The sequence below is a fragment of the Berghia stephanieae genome, chromosome 3, assembly GCF_034508935.2.
Source record: "Berghia stephanieae isolate SIO BIC M18660-M18661 chromosome 3, UCSD_Bste_1.3, whole genome shotgun sequence".
NCBI lineage: Eukaryota > Metazoa > Mollusca > Gastropoda > Nudibranchia > Aeolidiidae > Berghia > Berghia stephanieae.
Genome location: NC_088362.1, coordinates 39,680,726 through 39,701,756, shown reverse-complemented (window position 1 = coordinate 39,701,756; position 21,031 = coordinate 39,680,726). Strand labels below are relative to the sequence as shown.

Below are 21,031 nucleotides of genomic sequence, written 5' to 3'. Positions count from 1 at the left end.
CTTGGCACCAAGGCCTGACCGGCGAGACTTGTTTTCGTTTTGCTCTTACATTTACGTGATTTGAGTGATTTTTATGTGTCGTTATGCCTGGATTTTAATACCATCTAATTTGTGGTTTTATTGATATTCAATTTAACGATTTCTACCAGAGGATTTTCTAAAAATTTAAAATGTAAGTATGGATTTTCCAAAGTCGAACATAGTTTTAAACTGCTATTCATTTACAGCCATATTGGAAACTGTGCTTTATATTACATTTTTTAAGAACTACCGTGTACGGAGACCTACTTATAAATACTAATTTTATGAACTGACTGAGAGGGGGTAGACGAAAACAACGCCCTATCACCACCGTCATCCACCGGCCAACCCCACGCCCGCTACCCCTACGACCTCAATCTTTACATCTTAGGGGATTTCAAAATGCATGTGAATGACGAGTCGGATAACAATGCATCGGATTTTCTCAATATGATTGAGGCACAGAACTATGTCCAACTCATCACAAAACCAACATATGAAAAGGGAAACACGTTAGACCCCATAATTAAACACAGTGATGACACTTTGTTGATTAATAACACCCACGTACAAAGTAACCACATATCTGAGCACCAATCTGTTTTATTTGAATTGAATTTGGAAAAACCTAAACCTACAAAAAGAAAAAGACTGTAACATCGAAAATACAAGTCATTAGATATTGAGAAAATTAAAATCGACATTATCAAATCCGGTCTTACCACCAAAGTTGAACGTGCATACACAGAGCAGATAGAAGTTTCTATTTTTAACGAAAATATGTCTGAACTCCGTGATCACCATGCTCTGTTATCAACTAAAGTTATCACCAAAAGGCCTGACACATCATGGTTCACTGAGGAAGTTCGGTTATCAAAGCAATGAGACGAGAAGCGGACGAAACATGACGGAAATCAACAGAGAGCTTTATAAACAAGCACGAACAGCAATCTAACACTGATAATCGAAACCAAAAGAAAATCTATTAGAGACAAGATGGACGATAGTAAAGGCAGCAGTAAGAAGCTTTTAAATGTCCTAACGGTTTGATGAAAGTTGATAGCTAGGAAAAATTATTGCAATCACACCAAAACAAATCAGAACTTGTATAGCGCTTCAATGATTATTTCATTAATAAAATGACTACCATTCGATCCAACATGGACAATACAGTCAACACCTCTGACCGAAAAAAAAAATGGAATATCGCCTAACAGGCGTCATGTCCCGTCCTACATGTTAAGTGTTGCTGTTGGCCAGGTCCCCTTGTAAAGCGCTTTGAGCACGTTTAGTGGATATTGCGCTATATAAATACGCTAATTTTAATTGTCCAATTTCTGCTCTGCTTCAATAGAAGAGGTTAGTGAATTAAATAAGAAAGCCCCAAATAAACAGTGCAAACTTGATGTACCAACGTGGCTTTTGAAAGAATGTGTAAAGGAAGTCGCATATGCTACCACTTCGATTGTAAATAGGTATATCGAGAATGCAGACATTCCAACCTGCTTATGCAGACATTCCAACCGGCTTCAAAGAAGCTCCAATTACTCCACTCTTGAAAAAGAAAAAATTAGACAGCGATCAATTTAAAAACTACAGGCCAGTCTCGAACCTTCATTTCATTTCAAAATTAATAGAGAGACTCATTGTCAAACGTCTCAACAACTACATACATTTCAACAATTTGCACACTGTTTTTCAATCCGCCTATAAGCGATCACACAGCAGAGAAACAGCACTTTTGTGTGTCCTACTTGACAAAAACGATAATTCAATACTACTGCTGGACCTAAGTGCCGCATTTGACAATGTAGATCACGCGATACTACTTGACCGAATGCAAAGGCTCTTTGGAATCGGAGACACAGCTCTAGAATGGTTTTCATGCTATCTACGAGACGGGTCACAGCGCGTTCTCATAAACGATTCCCTTTAACCACCAACAAAGCTGCAATTTGGCGTTACACAGTGTTCAGTGCTTGGCCCTTATATTTTCACAATGTACACAAGGCCCTTAAGCAATATCATCGCGACCGTCTATCTCAGTCATCTCTATGCCGATGATACACAATTATACACTCCAATGTCATCCAAAAAATAAAAACAACAACATCAAAGAAACAAAAGAGCGACTCGCACCGCGTCTAGACAATGTTAAAGCATGGATGACTGTAATGATATATTCCAACCGCCTCAACTTCCCAGGATTGTAAATAAATAAATACATAATCTCAATACAAACTATCACAGCGTCGCAATGTGTTAATCGTTATCGCCCGGGCACAATTAAAAAAAAGGCCATGTGGTATAGCTATAGAGTTGAGACCGCATTGAGACTGTCAATTCTCACCTATGTGTGAGCCATGTGCGAAATCAATGGTAACGGGCACGTAACCAACCTAATTAGAAATTCACCAGAGTACGGACGCTACATTACGACACCCAGAACACGATTGGTCTACAGAAAACAACCAATAATAAACCAGGCATGTCTAAATCCTGGAATATTGTTGGCTCCTTGAGATTCTCCAACTCCCGACAGAAACCCCTATCAGCTAAGGCAGTGGAGAAATAAGGTCTCTCTCCCATTCCATCTACTTTGAGCTCACTGCTCTATAAGAAACTCGAGAATTTTACATAGCGAGAAACATGTGTGAACGTGAGTCAGCAATAGATTTACATTGTGTTACCATTAATTAATGCCAATTAAACTAGTCGGTAGGAGTGATAATTAATATTGTGTTTTCGCCTGGCCGTAAGTAGACACAACCATAAATAACAGAAATTAAATCAATGACTGATGTTAATGACAGTAATTGATAACTCATGTTACTAAAAAATATTCATTCACTATCTTTATATATACATGTTGAGATTGAATGACGACAAAACGGAGGTGCAGTATGTACGGAACAGAAGATTTTGGAACGAGAAGAAATTAAAATGAGATGTGTGAAAAGATATTGACAAGGTCAAAAATCTTGGAGCATGCTTAGATTCGGAACTCTCGATGGACCACCAAATTAAGATAATTTTCTGATCATTGGTGTGTCATCTGGAAATTTTTAAAGATCTATTCGACAGTTCCTTTCTGAGGATGTTACCAGTAAACTTGTTTCTCTTTTATTTTCAAAGCTGGATTACTGTAATGCTCTGTTATTGGGTGTCTCGGAAAATAAGCTCAAGCGGCTGCAAACGGGCCAAAATAATGCTGCCAGATTGATCTTTCGAAGGCGGAGGTTTGACTCAGTCACACCTCTCCTTCGAAGATAACACCGGCTGCCTGTTGAGAAAAGGGTCAAATTCAAAGCATGTGTCCTAGTTTATTGTTGTCTCGAAAACACTGCCCATCCCTACCTTACAGAACGCCTAAAGAAATATTTGACAACCTTTGCGTTCCTCCAAAGACACCACCCGTTAGGCTATCCCACGCATTCGTAAAAAGGCGGGTACAAGGTCCGTCTGTAATCCGAGAATCCAAATCATTGTCTGTTTTCAAGAAGTCCTTGAAAACATTTCTTTTTTGATGTCATGTACTTTAAATATTGTTTTGTATTGATGTAATTTAAAGCGCCAAGAGCTCATTGTTGAGGATACCGTGCGCTCCATAAGAGTCTATTATTATTATGATGATTATTATTATTATTTGTAGTGGACAGAAGTGCTGAGGCAGAAGGGTGTTACAATGAAGGTGAATATCTAAAAAGGTGACATCGGTATGCGAGACAGTACTGGTGAACTTAATTTGGGGGTGGAAGTTGTTTGAGAAATTAAAAAAAAGTTAGTTCTGATTCAGCCAGTACAGTGATGCCGACAATGTCGTCGATATACCTCAAAAACACATCAGGTTTGGGACAGGGAAACGAATACATTAACTTATTTTTCCAGATACCCCATGAATAGACAAGCATAGCTAGCTCCCATTCTTGTGCCCATGGCCACAGCGCTTACTTGTTTGTAGATCTTGTAATTGAATTCAAAGCTGGTGAGGTAGGGTACCAATAATAAAACTATCGCCGTCTAGTATTCTTAAACACCCCCCCCCCCCCACCTTATATATAGTTTTGATATCATTACGTCATCTAATTGTCGCTCTCTCTCTCTACCATTGCACGCGCGCACACACACATACTTTCCCCTATATTTTTATGATAATTAATATAAAATTATATATATATATATATATATATATATATATAATATATATATATATATATATATATATATATATATAGTGTTTACTTGAAAAAGCCCAAAGGTCAAAACGTCGTTTGTTTTGTGTTGTTCCCTTATTTATGAGTCAGATTTCCTCCCATTATCTTTATCTCTATCACTTTCATAAACATGGATGGTAAAAAACAATAACAAAGATCTGAGTGACGTCAACATCGCTCTATCTATAAATGTAAACATTTATTTAGAGCATTTCCACGTATTCACCATGTCTTCAGCGCTTCAAAATGAAGTCAGTATTAGTCATAGTGATGGCAGTGGCGGTAGTCATGGTGATGGTGGTGACTATGTCAAGTACTTGCTTTGTAATAAAATCACACGAAACCAGATAACTTATCGACAGGAAAAACATAACTAGCTGAGTTAGTTTATAAGGAATTGACAAGAGACCAGAAAATTGAAATATATTAACACACATCGCTCCTGTGCATGGCAAGATGCATAGAACGATTTGCATTTTGAATACAGATCTAGCGCTACAGTGCTGGGTGCGATGGGAAAAAAGGCGGGAAAGGGGGGGGGGGGAATAAAAATTGAGACAATCAGTATACAGTGTCTCGCATACACACACACAAACACACAGAAAGAGAGAGAGAGAGAGAGAGAGAGAGAGAGAGAGAGAGAGAGAGAGAGAGAGAGAGAGAGAGAGAGAGAGATATATTAGGTGACGAAACTGAAATGCCACATAAATTTCTACTTTCTTTTGCTTTTCGTATCCATTTCATTGACAAGCATAGTTTTATCAAGAATGTTCAAAACTGATGAGGATTTGTTATATGAGCTTAAACATTCAGACGAATACGGGTAGGGGTAAGTACGCAAGGCGATTTAATGGGCGCACGAGACCATAAATATTAGAAGAGAGGGGGAGAGAGAGAGAGAGAGAGAGAGAGAGAGAGAGAGAGAGAGAGAGAGAGAGAGAGAGAGAGAGAGAGAGAGAGAGAGAGAGAGAGAGAGAGAGAGAGAGAGAGAGAGAGAGAGAGAGAGAATCTGGACAAAAAGAGGAGGGGAAATGGATGAGGCATTTCACTCAAAATAAAACATGAGAGAAGTGAGACCCGGTTCTAAATCACTGTTTGAGCTTGAGAGAAAAACAGTGCGTATTCAAATTTTTTTCTTACTTTCTGAGTTACAGGATCTTAGTTCAGTGCTGATGCTGACAAAAAGCGAAAGGAGGAAATTTTTTGAACATTTGCCTTCTAACGCCGTTTTAACCGTGTATATCTTCATCGATCGTTTATAGAAAGATTTTCTGAATTAAAAGTTGAATGAACATTTCGCAAAACCTTACGCATATCTTATAAATCGCAGAAGAGGCGAAAAGGAGGAAATTCCTTCTCGAACAATTATTTTTCGGATCCACAGAAAACCATTAGCACTGCTAGTTTGATATGACGAGGAACCTGCAACACAATCGGGTCTCTCGTCATAGTCATTCGTATTCACGCACATCAGATCCTCTCTCTCTGTTCGTGCGCGCGCTATATCATTCCTTTCGATTACTTGGAGCCCCTTCCAGATATATTTTGCCATTGAGAACTGAAACTGAAAACCTTATAATTATAACTGTCAAAAATATTTATATAATTTATTACATTCACAACAACAACAACAAGCAATCATACTAACACAAACTGTTTCTAGTAGTGCTGAGGAAAGTACAATGATGAAGAAAAAGTGATATCGATGATGGAGACGATGACGATAATAATGACGATGACAATGATGACGATAACAACAATGACGACGATAATGATGGTGATGTAGATGATGATGATGTTGACGACGACAAGGCAGGATGCTCGTTGATGAAGCGGGAACATAGATCTGATAAACAACAGATTTAAGTTCGCACGTCCACCCGACAAGCAACTGGGTTCTCGATCACGGTGCCAGACTTGAATACACTTCCTTTTCTTAACACGACAAGACAAGTAAAACGACGTTGACCAGAAATAAAAAAAAGAAAGGATCAGGAAGGCTCTGGCGTGATAAACAATCGTAACTCAGAGCATTGAGGGAAATATAAGCACCTTATAATATATCTGCCACACTTACAAGGTCAATATTTTATCCTGGCTCTGCTTTAGTTTTATATAATTTTATTTACGCAAAGACAAAAACCAACAGGAAGAAAGGGAGAAGAGGGAATTTTGAAAAAAAAATTGAATGAGATAAAGAGAATAGCGATAATAGAAATACATCACTCGAAAAGATGATGATGATGATGTTATTATTATTGTTGTTGTTGATAACGATGATGATATGATGATGATTTACGAGATAGAGATGGGAGAGATACGATCGAACGAGAAGAGAAGAGAAGCGAGAGAGAGAGAGAGAGAGAGAGAGAGAGAGAGAGAGAGAGAGAGAGAGAGAGAGAGAGAGAGAGAGAGAGAGAGAGGAGAAGAAGAGAGAGAGAGAGAAAGAGAGAGAGAGAGAGAGAGAGAGAGAGAGAGAGAAAGAGAGAGAGAGAAGAGAAGAGAGAGAGAGAGAGAGAGAGAGAGAGAGAGAGAGAGAGAGAGAGAGAGAGAAATAGAGAGAGGCTAGGTCTGTATAAGCAAAGAAAAACAATTTGTAAAAACCACAACAATAATAAGTAAAAATAAACCCCACTACATACCAGATTGAGCAAATCGTCTCTTCATCTGCTTCCTCCTTTTCTGTAGCGTTATCTCCTCTCGTGTACGACCCGACTTGGATGCCCCATTGGCTGCTGTGGAGGCGAAATGGCTGTTGACATGTCTTTCTAGTGCCATTTGAGAGTGGAACCGCTGGCCGCATTTGGGAACGATGCACTTGAAAGGCCTGTGTCCACTGTGGGAGACGATGTGCCTTTCTAACCAGGAACCCGACAGGGCAGGCTGGTTGTAGACCTTGCAATCGGTCCATAGGCAAGCGTATTTCTTTTTTGAGATCTGCGTCTCGGCGTGTTTCCTAACGTGATCTAAGAGATCACTTGGGTCGAGTGAGAATGAGCAACCGCGCCATTTACACTCGATTTGTTTAGGAACGGCGGAATCTGAGGGTGCTGTTAATGATTTTGTTGTTGATAATGATGATGATGATGATGTCGACGACGAAGAGGATGATGACGAAAGCGATGACTTTGCTTTAGATATGCCGTTCTGTTTGTGTAATAATGATAATGACGACATGGACAAAGACGATGAGAGTGGTGGCGTAAATTTTGACGAAGAAAAGGAGGTAGATTTCCCAGCTGCATCACCCTGACTGTTTGCCACAGGCGATTTATCATGATTAATATTATTATTACCTCCTGAAGTAGAGCGTTGACGAAGGTTTGGGACGGTATCCGATGCCAATGGAGAGCATCTGGTAACGCTACTGCTGTTGACGGAAGTTGTGGTGGCAGCACTATTGCTGTTGACGGACGAGAAAGAACAGTTCTTAGTGCTCCTGTTGTTACAATGCCCATCGCTGATGCTGCCTGATGAGACTGGCGGAAGCGGTGACAAATTTCCCTGAGCATTTGAGGATTGGCGAGTTAACTTTGAGCACGAGTGAGAAAATAACGAAGGTGATGATGATGGTAACGGTACAGATGATATACAAGAAGATGAGGATACACCGATATCGTTAAGGGCTGTAATATGTCCATTGGAATCTCTGTTTGAAAGAACAGTAGTATTTGAAGAAGCATTGTTGTTACGATTGCTGCCTTTTGAGGTGTTCGTTATGCTGCTGCCGCTGCTGCTACTGCAGGTGCTGCTGCTTTTGGTGGTTGTGGTGGTAATAGTGGTAGTAACACTGTTAGCGATGCATTCTTTACCCAAAGCACCATGTACTTTGTAATTATTATCACTTACGCTTATGTTGCTGCTTTTATTACAATCATTATTTTGAAAAATGAAAGATGACGATGACGAAGAAGAAGAAGAAGGAGAAGAGGAAGATGGGGATGGCGTCAGTAATGCTGACGATAATAATGAGTTCTTTATCCGGGATAAACATGTTGTCACTGGTAGCATATCATAACTATCACTGTCGCTGTCACCAGACGATTTTTGATGATTGTTAAAATATTGACTATTATGATGATTGCCATTTTTAGTCTGTTCAGTAGATATTGACGATGGCGTTGAAATGAGGCGTAACTTTTCCCCTACTATTTTTTTAAGACCGTTGGTCAACTTGAAACCGTTAAGGCATCTGACAGGTCGGGTGGGTACCATATTATGATTGGTAGAATTAAAAGAAATGGTAGCTGTTTTGGCAGGGTTGGTGGCCATGACCGCTGCAACATTATCCAAATTGTCTTCGGCATCTTTTTCCTTGGCGAGAGATAGCTTATTCTGGTAACCATTACCGGCCCGTGTTGTGATTGGATTACCAGGAAGCTGTGCCGTGTGGTTATTGCCATTTCCTCCCGTGAATATTGAACCGACAGAAGGGGTTCGATGAACCCGGCGCCGAGCAGATTTGAAAGACGGTTCGGCGTCAGAGGAAGTTGTGGTCGAATCAAGTGACCGTTTTCTAGTTGAATGAAGATTATTCGGGGATGTGGGAGAGGTTGGGGAGAGAGCAGAGGACGGGAGCGAGGCGGGTCGTGGTGACCCAGTGGAAATGTCCTGACATCCACAAGGTTCCTTGTCGCAATTTCTATCGGCGCACAAGACTCCCATTTTACTAGATCTTGGAAATGACTCAGCTAAGACGGAGATTCGCTTCCTTCTTTTAGATTTTAAATTGTTATTGTTTGTTGATAATGTTAAATTGTGTTTATTATTGTGAAGATACGTGGAGGTAGATAACTTAGGGCTTAAAGTTGAGTTATTTCTATGACAATTTTTAGTGTTAGTATGTCCACTAATCTTACGAAGGCTTCTTTTGTGCGTGGTGTTATGATTGTTATTTTGACAATGAGTTTTAGTATTCTTGGATATGAGGATATTGTTATTGTTATTGATAACGGGGTTGGTAGTGGCGGTGATGTCAGTGGTAGTCCTCAAAGTTCCGTTGATTCGAACACGATTGTTGGTGTCTTTACTATCTTTCTTGAAATTAGCACTAAGGATGGTTACCTTAGCAGACACGGTGTGGTGATGGCTATATTTTTGTTGTTGTTTTTGTTGTTGATGATGATGATGATGATTATTATGCAAGGGGTTGGATGATGGCGGTTTGCCCTCACCGGTACGTCTTCTGGTCCTCACACCTGGACTATCATTTCTGTGAAAATAAAGATAAATCACCATTAAGATATAAATGTGAAGACAAAAATTGAACGAATACAATTTTGTAAAAACAAAGCAATCCATATAACAACTGCCTAACACTGACAAAACACATTTTCTATTTCGGTAAAAGTATTTTACTTCGGATCTAAATGAAATAAGATAATCTTTTAACGTAATTCTCTTCATTATTTCCCTATTTAATCATATTACATAACGCAGTATAAACAAACGTGGACGACCATAGTAAACAACAACAAAAAACAACAACAATAATAGTAATAATAATAGTAGTAACAATATGTTTTGTTTGTTTTAAAGGGTTTTACGGCGATTGCAACACATTAAGGTCATATCAACGCCAGTAAAAAGGAAGAAATGGGATGGTAATATGTTATAGAATTACAATTAAAGCACCCAAAAAAAGGGAAGACAAAAGGGGAATTGGTTCAAATAGGAAACAGATGTAAATTCCAAGAGCACACTATCAAAGTACTTAGTTTGAGATCACCTGAAAGTCTCATCCAGACACAAGCACAGGTCCCCACTAAGAGGAATACACTTAAATGTTTATGAATCATAATATGTAAACAAAACACAATACAGTGCATAACAGACAGATGATTTACAATTTTAAAAAATATCATTTCCCAAAACTCTAACTATACATTTGGCTGTTTCTCTCTTAGTCAGGGCCAGGACAAAACCAAGACATTCCAAGACAAAGACAGAAATCAAACTGGAGAACAGATATAGAGGAATAGAAGACATTGTAAGTACCTCTCTGCCCACTATGGGAGGTCAGTAGTAGTAGTAGTAGTAGTAGTAGTAGTAGTAGTAGTAGTAGTAGTAGTAGTAGTAGTAGTAGTAGTAGAAGTAGAAGTAGTAGTAGTAGTAGTAGTAGTGTAGTAGTAGTAGTAGTAGTAGTAGTAGTAGTAGTAGTAGTAGTAGTAGTAGTAACAATAATAATAATAATAATAATAATAATAATAATAATAATAATAATAATAATAATAATAATAATAATAATAATAATAATAATAATAATAATAATAATGAGGAGGATGGTGGTTGGTGTCACATTTTAAATCAATGCAAAAAATGTAATTCTCAACAACAGGATTATTATGTTCCAGAACATTCGTAATGACACAAAACAAGTGTTGCCTAAAACGTGACCTTGACCGAGGTCGCTGACAGCAGCTGATGCTCTTTCTCGTCTGGACAAACGAAGGCGAACACGTCTGCACGACAGAGAGGCCAAGGACTGGTTTCCACTCATCAACCTCTCAATAAGATGTCGAGTCGATAAACACGGTTGCCAAATTCAACAATTCCGGAGCAATAATGTTAAATCATATAAACTATGTACCGATGTGTATTTATTTAAAAGTATGATACCCATATTGCTTTAGCTTATTATTGAAATGGAGCTTATATAATAGAATCAAAGAAAAACAAAAAACACTTCATTATAATATTTGTTATCATGATTATTGTTTTTGTTTTTTCCCGCCTTTATGGGTTTCACTGTGCTTTTAGATCTTTTCAACAAAACAAAGGGGAAGGAATTGGGTGACAAATTATAGATTTACAATTAAAGTAAGACGAAGGGGATTGGTTCGAGTAGGGAACAGAAGTAGATTTCAAGAGCATGTCTATGTTTGTTTTACGGCGCTTGCAACACAATAAGGTCATATCAGCGCCAGTAAAAAGGAAGAAAACGGGAAGGTAAAAAGTTCTAGAATCACAATTAAAGCACACAAGAAAGGGGAAGACAAAAGGGGAATTGGTTCAAATAGGAAACACGTAGATTCAAGAGCACACTATCAAAGTACTTAGTTTGAGATCACCAAAAAGTCTCATCCAGACGAAAGCACAGGCCCCTACTAAGAGGAATACACTCAAATGTTTACACATCTTATATAATTTGTATACAAAACATAATACGGTGTATAACAGAGAGATGATTTACAAGGGGAAAAATATCATCTCCCAAAACTAACTATACATTTGACTGTTTCCCTCTCAGCCAGGGTATCCGGCCAGGGCCAGGATAAAACCATTTCAAGCAACTTGGAAAAGGTAAATGGATATGGAGGTTGGAGTCACGACATCTTCCCTCCCGCGATGGGAGGTCAAAAGACTCCATCCCGACTAATAATAGCTCTGCGTTATCCAGACCTGTAAATATGTGCATGCATGCAGCTGTGCACCTTTTTCTTTGGTTTGACAAAAGGTTTGCTTGTTTTTTGTTGTTTTTAAGGGTTTTACGGCACTTGCAACACATTAAGATCATATCAGCGCCAGTAAAAAGGAAAAAAAAATGGGATGGTAAAAACGTTCTCGAATTACAATTAAAAAGAAAAGGCAAGACAAAGCGGAATTGGTTCAGTAGGAGACAGGTGTAGAGAGCACACTATCAAAGTGCTTAGCTTGAAATCACCTAAAAGTCTCACCCGGATACCAGCGCAAGATATCACTAAGAGGAGTACACTCAAATGTTAAAAATTAAAAAAACAAAACAATACATAACAGAGAGATGTTTCACAAGGGAAAAATATCATCTCCCAAAACTATAATTATACATTTGACGGTTTCCCTCCCAGCCAAGGAACTCTGGCCAGGATCAGGACAAAACTATGTAATCTCATTCCAAGACGAAGACAGAAAGCAATTTGGAAAACAGAAATAGGGGGATAGGAGAGACAGTAAGAGCCTCCCGGCCCACTATGAGAGGTCAGAAACCCCACCCAGGACAAAAGGTTTCAAAAATCATATATTATACATGCAGGCATCATTACATCTATGACTTGAACTTTGCAAAATAAAAATGTATGGGCGTCCACGATACCAGCATTGGTGATTTTATTTTCGTAGGACGATTCTCGCCACTAACACTATAACCGACATACCGAAAGACGATAATAAACAAACCACCCCCCCCCCCCAAAAAAAAAAAAAAAAAAACAAAAAACAAAACAACAAACAAACAAAAAAAAAACAAAAAAAAACAAAAACAAAAACAAAAACAAAAAACAACAACAACAAAAAAAACAAAAAAAAAAACAAACAAAACAAAACGAAACAAAAATATAATAATTTAAAAAATATATAAATAAATAAATAAAATAGATAAAAATAAATAAAAATCAACTACAGGCAACCCCCCATTAAAGCAAACAAAAATTCCCAAGAAAAAAACCCCTAAACAAACAAAACAAAAAGCCCAACAAACTAAACAAAAGAAGAAAAAAACCCAAAAGAAAACAATAACAACAAAATATAAGAAATAACTCACAATGTATGATGCAATGTTGTGCGCTAAATTAACCGAATAACTAGAGTCAAGTCTCCCCTACATCGCTCTGGTGAAGCGTAACTTTTACTTGGAGGCGACCATTTTTTTCGACCATACGATTAGGAAACCTTCCTTTAACGCTGATGGCAGTACTTTACTTTAAGTCACACATTAGGCCTGGAAAGGACCCTATAGAAGTTGACGTCACTCAGGTCTTTGTTCTTGCTTTTTGCCATCCGCGTTTATAAGTAATTCTCACTCAACTGTATTAACCTGACTATAAACGATCATGGTTACATAAACTTTTGTGTGTTGGTCAGTTATACTTCCGGATGGCAATGTTGTGAGATCCTTAGCCAAGTGCAATCTATCTTTACCGCACCCTTTATACGAGGGTTCCTCTGGTTTGTCTTCTATCTTGTTATTAATGATGCTATGCGCTTAGTTAAATTACTCACATCATTCGCCGGGTTTAACTTTGTGTAACCTTACACGTTTTTAGTCAATTTGATACAATTAAGTAAGAACTACTCATAACAATTACTGGCTAAATACAATAACAAAGAGCTCAGTGACGTCAGTTCCTTCTATAAAATTAGTAATGATAGTTTTAATAACAGTATAGATAGTATGCAGATGACGTCACTCAGGCCTTTGTTATTGTTTTTGCCATCCGCGTTTGTGAGTTGTTTTCACTAAACTGTATTAACCAGACTATAAACGTTCATGGTTACACAGAGTTTGTGTGTTGGTCCGTTATACTTCCGGATGGCAATGTTGTGAACTCCTTGGCCAAGCGCATTCTATCTATAGGTTTATTTCAGTAACGATTGATAAAGACGTGTTGGGCATTCCATTCGTGAAAAATTTACACGAAAGGTGACCGTAACATGAAATATATATATTTGTTTGTCTCCTTGATAAATTACCCTTCGTCCTTGGTTTGCTTTTCTTTTTTTTTTTTTTAAACGTATTATCCGGCTGTGATGATCCCATCATCATCACCATCATATTACTACCACGACCACAACTACCACAACATTTTCACTACTACAGCAACAACCACATCATTCATCATTACCACCACTAATACATCATCATCACTATTACCACTACGGCAATCACCACTTTATTATCATCGTCACCGGACCACCACTTCACTACTTCAAAATTAACCACATCGCAATCATCACCATCAAAACTACCACCACTGCAACACGCACGATGTACCACACCGGCATCACTTTCACCGTTAACACAATAACTACTGCTACCATAACAACATCGTCGTCGTCATAATCATTACCATCAACATTACTATTCATTTAAATATGGCATTTATACACAATATATGAATTAATCTCTGTTCATTCGATTGGAGGAAAAGGGGCTGGAGTGGTAGTTGCGTTTTTGTTAGAATATACGATTACTCTCCCCAGTCCCCCAAATAGATTAGATTTCGTACGTAGAAATTCTGGTTTCAGCTTTGAAATTTATGCAAGCCGTGTCTAAGTTTAAAATTCCTGCGAGACAAACTTTAAATTAGCATCTCTGCTCGAAACGTCCACCCTATCTGTGGTTGTAAATCAAATTGAAACTTATACATATTCCATTTTACGATTTGTTATTTACTACAACTACAAGTAACAATGGTAAACTATAAGCCTACTGGGGAAAAAACGAAAAGAAAAAAGGAAAGAACCATTTTCAGTAGGCAACTACTGCAAATAAATAAGTAGCAGACTATTAATTTGCAGTTACTGCTGTAAGTAAGAAACAGGCACAAAAACTATTTTTCGTACAGCTGCTGCTACTGTCAGAAATTACTATTTCCATTAATAAAATAAATCATTAGTTAAATTATTTCTAACTTCGCAGTCAATAAAATTTCGAAGTGACAGCAGTCCTCCAGGAGACGAAACCAATACTACTGTCATCTGCATTTTTTGCCAAATTGGGACCTACAATTTGCCAAAATTTGCCCAAAAAACCCCCAAAATTTGCAAAGAAATTTGCCAAAAAATTTGCCGAGGAGAACTAAGCGTTTCAGTAAAAATTAACGCGCGATACAGAAAAAAAATATAGAAAAGACAATTTATTACATTTAAGGAGGTTACATTTATTAATTTACACGATAGCGTTGTTAAAGGATCATTATCCGTAGAGAGTAGCTTCCCTTGGTTTGGGCCCAGGCAAAGCTGCAACATTTCTCAAGTTTCGCACCTTTTTTTTCGTTATCTTGTTTTCGCTTCTTTTTTTTTCCCAAAATTTGCCACGCAATTTGCCAATTTTCCCAAAATTTGCCACGATTTGCCAATTTTGGGAAATTTGCCAAAATTTGCGGATCGCCCTGATATTTGCGGCCGCAAAAAATGCAGATGACAGATACTAGAGGAATTTCTATCACACTATTACGTGATTCCGTAACTTGAAACGAGTCCTGCAAGACAACGCGTGCATAACGTACTCGTGTCTTTCCCTTTGGTAGTGACTTGAACCGACTACACGTCACTTTATTCCACGGTGAATATCGACCTGTTTCGTATAACATGTCAAGAGACGTTCCAACAAGATATCATATTATTTAATATAGAGTATTAACAAACATAACATGTAGCTGTTATGTAGCGTATCAATAAATAAAAAATAATAAATCTGAAATATCGAAGACAAGAGAAAATGAAAACTTGCGGGCAGACAATGGCATTCAACACCACTGGAATAAACAACCAAACAACAATGACAATTATAACAAAAACAAACAACAAAACACCAGCTGCAAAATAATGCGTTACTAAAAATATCAACAATAAAGACCCCCCCCCATAAAAACAAACCAATAAACAAAACAAAAATTAACAACAGCAAAAATCAATAAAAAAAATAATTCAATTCGTCATCATCATCCAAATCAACAACGGCGACGACGACGACGAAAGGAAAACAACGAAATAAGACGAGAAGACTGTCAAGGACAATAATAGCAAATCACAAGCTTCTCTGATAATGAATGGAAAGATCGTGTTTTGCTTTGTCGTCTAGTCTGTGCAGCATCCAGTGAGATTTAAAGACGCAATCAACTAATTATTATACACGCGACATTATCCGAAAAAAATAACACAAATGATAAGGTTCACAATTTGAAGACATGAAAATTACCAAGCTAAGGGACGTGCGTCATAATTCCCCATTTGTTGTTTAGCATCGTCTAAAGCGCTCAAGTTCGAAGGCATTTTTAGTCCATTCAATCCAATAACAACATCTTAGGGGTTGTTACTTTATCGTATGACGTAATCAGACCTGTCCCTTATACAAAATTAATCGGTATAAACAGAGTTTTCGGGGAAGCCGAATTTGGATCCCCCCTCACCCCCCCCCCTCCCCGCATATTGCACATTTTCTGAAAGTTGGATGTATGACTAAAATTAACTAAACCGTATTAATTCTAGACAATTTTGATAATTTTAAAATATCTGAAGTGAAACTGCGTATAAAAAACATTTCCACCAATTTTCAATTAAACTGGAGGGAAAACAATCCAAATGTGGTCAAATTAGGACCATCAAAAATATGTATTTATCTGTAAAAATGGCAGGCTAGTATACTCCCATCAATGTCGAAGAAGAAGAAGAAGAAGAAGAAGAAGAAGAAGAAGAAGAAGAAGAAGAAGAAGAAGAAGAAGAAGAAGAAGAAGAAGAAGAAGAAGAAGAAGAAGAAGAAGAAGAAGAAGAATTTTAATAATTATAAGAAGAAAAGCCTGCCATTTGAAAAGATTTAGATTTTTCCCAATATTTATGCTAATTTTCTCCTATTTTTTCCCTATAAATCACATTTTCAACACTTCTAAAAATCCAAAATTTCAAATTTTACATTCACTGAATTTATTATGAAAACATCAATCTAGTCGAGGGTAGGAAAATCCTGAAATTCCAATGAAAATCATCTGTTTGGCTATTACACTTTTATCATTTTCCCCCTTTTTGTTACAAATTTGTGACTTTTTGCATTTAGTATATTTTAGTCTATATTACCGTATTATCAAATACAGGACTTCAAAACGTATTAAAATATGAGCAAGCATACCGGTTGGCAAGCCTGAATAATAATAATAACAATAACAACAACAACAACAACAACAACAATAATAATAATAATAATAATAATAATAATAATAATAATAATAATAATAATAATAATAATAATAATAAAACAACCCCCCCCCCCCCAAAAAAAAAAAAAAACAACAAAAAACAAAAACAAAAACAAAAGAACAAAAAATACAATAACCTCACCCCCCCCCCCCCCCTCCAAAGACAAAACCAAACTAAAACAAAACAACAAACAACCCCAACAAAAAAAAAAACAAAACAAAAAAAAACAACAAAAAAAACAAAAAACAACCCCAAAACACAAACCAACAAAGAAAAAAAAAACCCCCCAAAACCCCAATTAAAAATCAAAGAAAGAATAAGAATGTATTCATAAAGAAAATATTTTTGCAGTAAACGAAAATATAATAGATATCTATCTACAATATTATTAAGGTTTGCAGAGTGAACCTATAAATAAGTTGTGAATGCGTGTATGCACATGTGCGCAAATGTTTGAATGTGGAACCGTGTGGGTCTATGAGGAAGGCAAACTATTCTATTTCATCGAACTGAAGAACATCTTGTCCCTTTAAAAAGAAGGGAGGAAGAAATATTGATTTCACCGAGTTACAACATCGTCACTCGCGAACAAATGGAAGAAATTACGACGCGTTGACATTTACTTCACGTATGTTATTATATCTGTTGTAAATACGAGAGTTCCGAAACGCCACGACCTTCATGATATATTTTGTTTGCATCACTTGCGTCAAACTAAAAAAAAAAAAATGATGACGTGTAACAATGACGCGTGTTACTGCTTATTCATTGTTTACAACAAAGTCCACCAGTATTTTCACTATGAACCTAATCTGGAATTATCAGCGTTGCCATAAATACAGTGTACGTAAAACTACTGCAGTTTGTTTGTACACACAAATTATGAACAAATTATAATCTGCCTTGCATGTCGATTAAGTCACTAAGTAATGACTTACGTATCATCGATATTTTTTTCGAGCCTAAAAAAAAAAACACTCACAAAAAAAAAGAAAACAAAACAAAACAAACAAAAAAGCCCAATAAAAAAAAAATAATCCCAAAACAATTTTCCTACTTATAAAAAAAACCCAAATAAAACAAAAAACAAAACAATACAAAAACAAGAATAAATATAAAACGTTCTCAGATAACCTACTCCTTTTTTTTTTTACAACCAGATTTAAATAATTGAAACAATGAATGAGCTGATGACTGGATGGATGAAGGAGTGGACAGTTATTAAGACATGACCAAATATTACGAGAAATCTCATGGTTGAAGAAATAAAAAATAAAGAGAAAGAATGGCATTAATAATAAGGAAGACAGGAGGAAACAAAACTGACATCTTAAGATTGTGTCCAATGAACGAGACTGTTTATAAGCAAGGGATCCTTGATTGGCCAAGATAGTCATCTGTGTTAGACGTATGACTCAAATACGAGCAGTTATAAACAACCAAGGAATAAACGACTGTTAAAGATAGCGTCCACAATAAAAAGTTAGGACAAAATGGGGTGTGCTTCAACCATACTTAAGCCTTAGATATATTGTGTTTAACATTTGAAATTAAAATGTGATAGAATATTAATTAGTTTAGGTTACAAAATGTACACACAGTATAACAACCAGAGTCACCCTGAGGTCAGAGTGTTTGACAAGGTGCATTTAAATCGATCGATATGAAGGTCAAGTTTTCTGGCTAAATTTTTAAACTATCTGACTCCTATTTGTCTACTCCTACTTGCCACTTTCCTACATAGACGCAACACTGACTAACCACGCTAAACATAGCTTAACATTCATAAGATGTGACATCGTACCGTTGGGCCACAAACAAACATACATACACACACACACACACACACAGAGAGAGAGAGAGAGAGAGAGAGAGAGAGAGAGAGAGAGAGAGAGAGAGAGAGAGAGAGAGAGAGAGAGAGAGAGAGAGAGAGAGAGAGAGAGAGAGAGAGAGAGAGAGAGAGAGAGTACATAAAGCCAGGAACAAATGACAAGCGTGTGCGTACGAATCCTCCCACGCGGAATGAAACATGAATGAGCGCGAGACTACCCCCATTACCCGTAAAGAATTCCAGTTATTAGCGAATGGCCGATGGCATTGAAAGGAATGACATCGATCGGTTGGTAACCTACAATCAATCAATCAATCAATCAATCAACCGATCAATAGACTAACGTGATTCCCCCATTATGTGAAGATGGTGATGAGGTGCAGACGTTAATAAGAAAATTAGAATCAGTTTCGATTCAACTAACAATGTTTAGACAAGAGAGATTTTTCAACTTAAATTGACCCGGCTAAGTTCTCAAATTTCTCTGAAATTTATTAATTAAAACTTGTCTTCAGCAGGGTTAAAATTTTAAAATGCTCCGAAGTCCGATTTAAATTTTTTTTAAAATGTTACTTTTAATAAATTTTTTTTGGGGGTGTTACTTATTCTTCTTGGTGAATGTCAGTGTTTCTATAGCTGAATTTGTTACGAGATTGGTAGCTTAAGAGATGATGATGATGATGAAGATGAAGATGATTAAAACAAAATCATTTGACATAAATGGGTTAGTATAAAAAGGATTTGCTCCTTTAAGAAGGTAAGAGATCTCTCGATTTTTTTTGTAAAATTCGCAATCTTGTCAGAAATAGACAGTTTACATGTGTATTGAACAAGACACTGACAAAATAGATGAAATACAGCGTAAAAAAAATACAACTGCACACAAAGGATGAACTAGGGGCCATGAATAAATTATGCCTCCATCTTGTTGATACACCGCAAAATAAAATATTATTCATAATGCAAATGTCTACATGTCCACAAGGCTTACATGAATTTGTAAATGTGTTAAAGTGCATTGAAAACGGCATTGCCTGTTGAATTACCAGATCGTCTCTTGACACGTGTCTGTTCCGACAATGATGCAAATCAATACTCATTTTGAGACAGATGGCTGACTGAGTATATTGGAAAACAAACAAAATTTTATCTGATTTGGATGGTTGAAAAATAAATTTGCGACAGAAATGAGATTGAAATTAAAAAACAAACAAACAAACACATACACACACAAGAAAAACGAAACAATTATTTTTTTTTAAAATCCAACAAAAAAAAAAAAACACAACAAAAAACCCCCACATCTTTTAACAGGTAAAAAATTTAAAACAACACCTACAAAAATGACGACGACAACAACATCAACACCAAAGGAATGTTGTGCTCACCTGCATAATAGAGCCAGACAAAGCAGATATAATTTAAAAAAAAAAAAAAGCACAGGCCCCGCCTCCCCCGCCGCAAATAATAATTGTAATTCCTTAAGGAAGGCTTGCTTTTTTCTTTGTTTTGCTGTCACTTTAACAAGTAAACCTTTACAGATAAAAATAGACACCACATTCTTGGTCTTGGTGACCGCTGTCAACATAGAGAAAAATTAACTCTGTTCCCTGTCAAAACAAAACAAAGAGAATAACGCATTTTTCCTCCATAAACGATTTTTAAAAAAATAACGTTGGGAATGTGCATGAATGGCAGAGAGAGAGAGAGAGAGAGAGAGAGAGAGAGAGAGAGAGAGAGAGAGAGAGAGAGAGCGGGGGGACGTAATAAGAATGAAGAAAGGGAGAGAGGAAGGCGGGGAGAAGTAGTGAGAGTGAGAGGTAGAAATAGAGAATGTATGGAAATGAATTAGGCATTGTGTGAGTGGAGTGGAGATGTACACACGTTGATATCTCATGACACTACTTGAGACCACACATTGTACTGAAGTCGTAAAACAAATAACTGATCAACAATGTCTATGACTTCCTCTCACGCATAGGACCATGAAGATCCGGTTATCATCGATTATAGAATATAGGCCTACACAATAATCACAAAGACACAAAAAACAAACAAAAACCCAAGAAACCAACAACCCCCCACAACAAAACAAACAAACAAACAAACCAACAAAACAATTAACAAGAACAAAAAACATGTTTAAAAAGAAAATAAGGGATGATGGACAGTTTAAGGAATGAAAAAATGAATGAATAAACAACAACAATAATACTAATAATAATGATGATGATGATGATAAAAACAATAATAATAATAATAATAATAATAATAATAATAATAATAATAATAATAA

General features: G+C 36.8%; 1 protein-coding gene across 2 annotated transcripts in view; it reads right to left on the bottom strand.

The window, feature by feature from the left end:
- LOC144967702 (uncharacterized) overlaps positions 1 to 21,031 on the bottom strand; it is a 62,674-nt gene that overhangs the window by 15,486 nt on the left and 26,157 nt on the right. For both annotated transcript variants that reach the window (XM_078905243.1, XM_078905244.1), the window contains exon 2: positions 6,878 to 9,447. In XM_078905243.1, the coding sequence (XP_078761369.1) occupies positions 6,878 to 9,447 (2,570 nt within the window). The remainder of the gene's footprint in view (positions 1 to 6,877; positions 9,448 to 21,031) is intronic.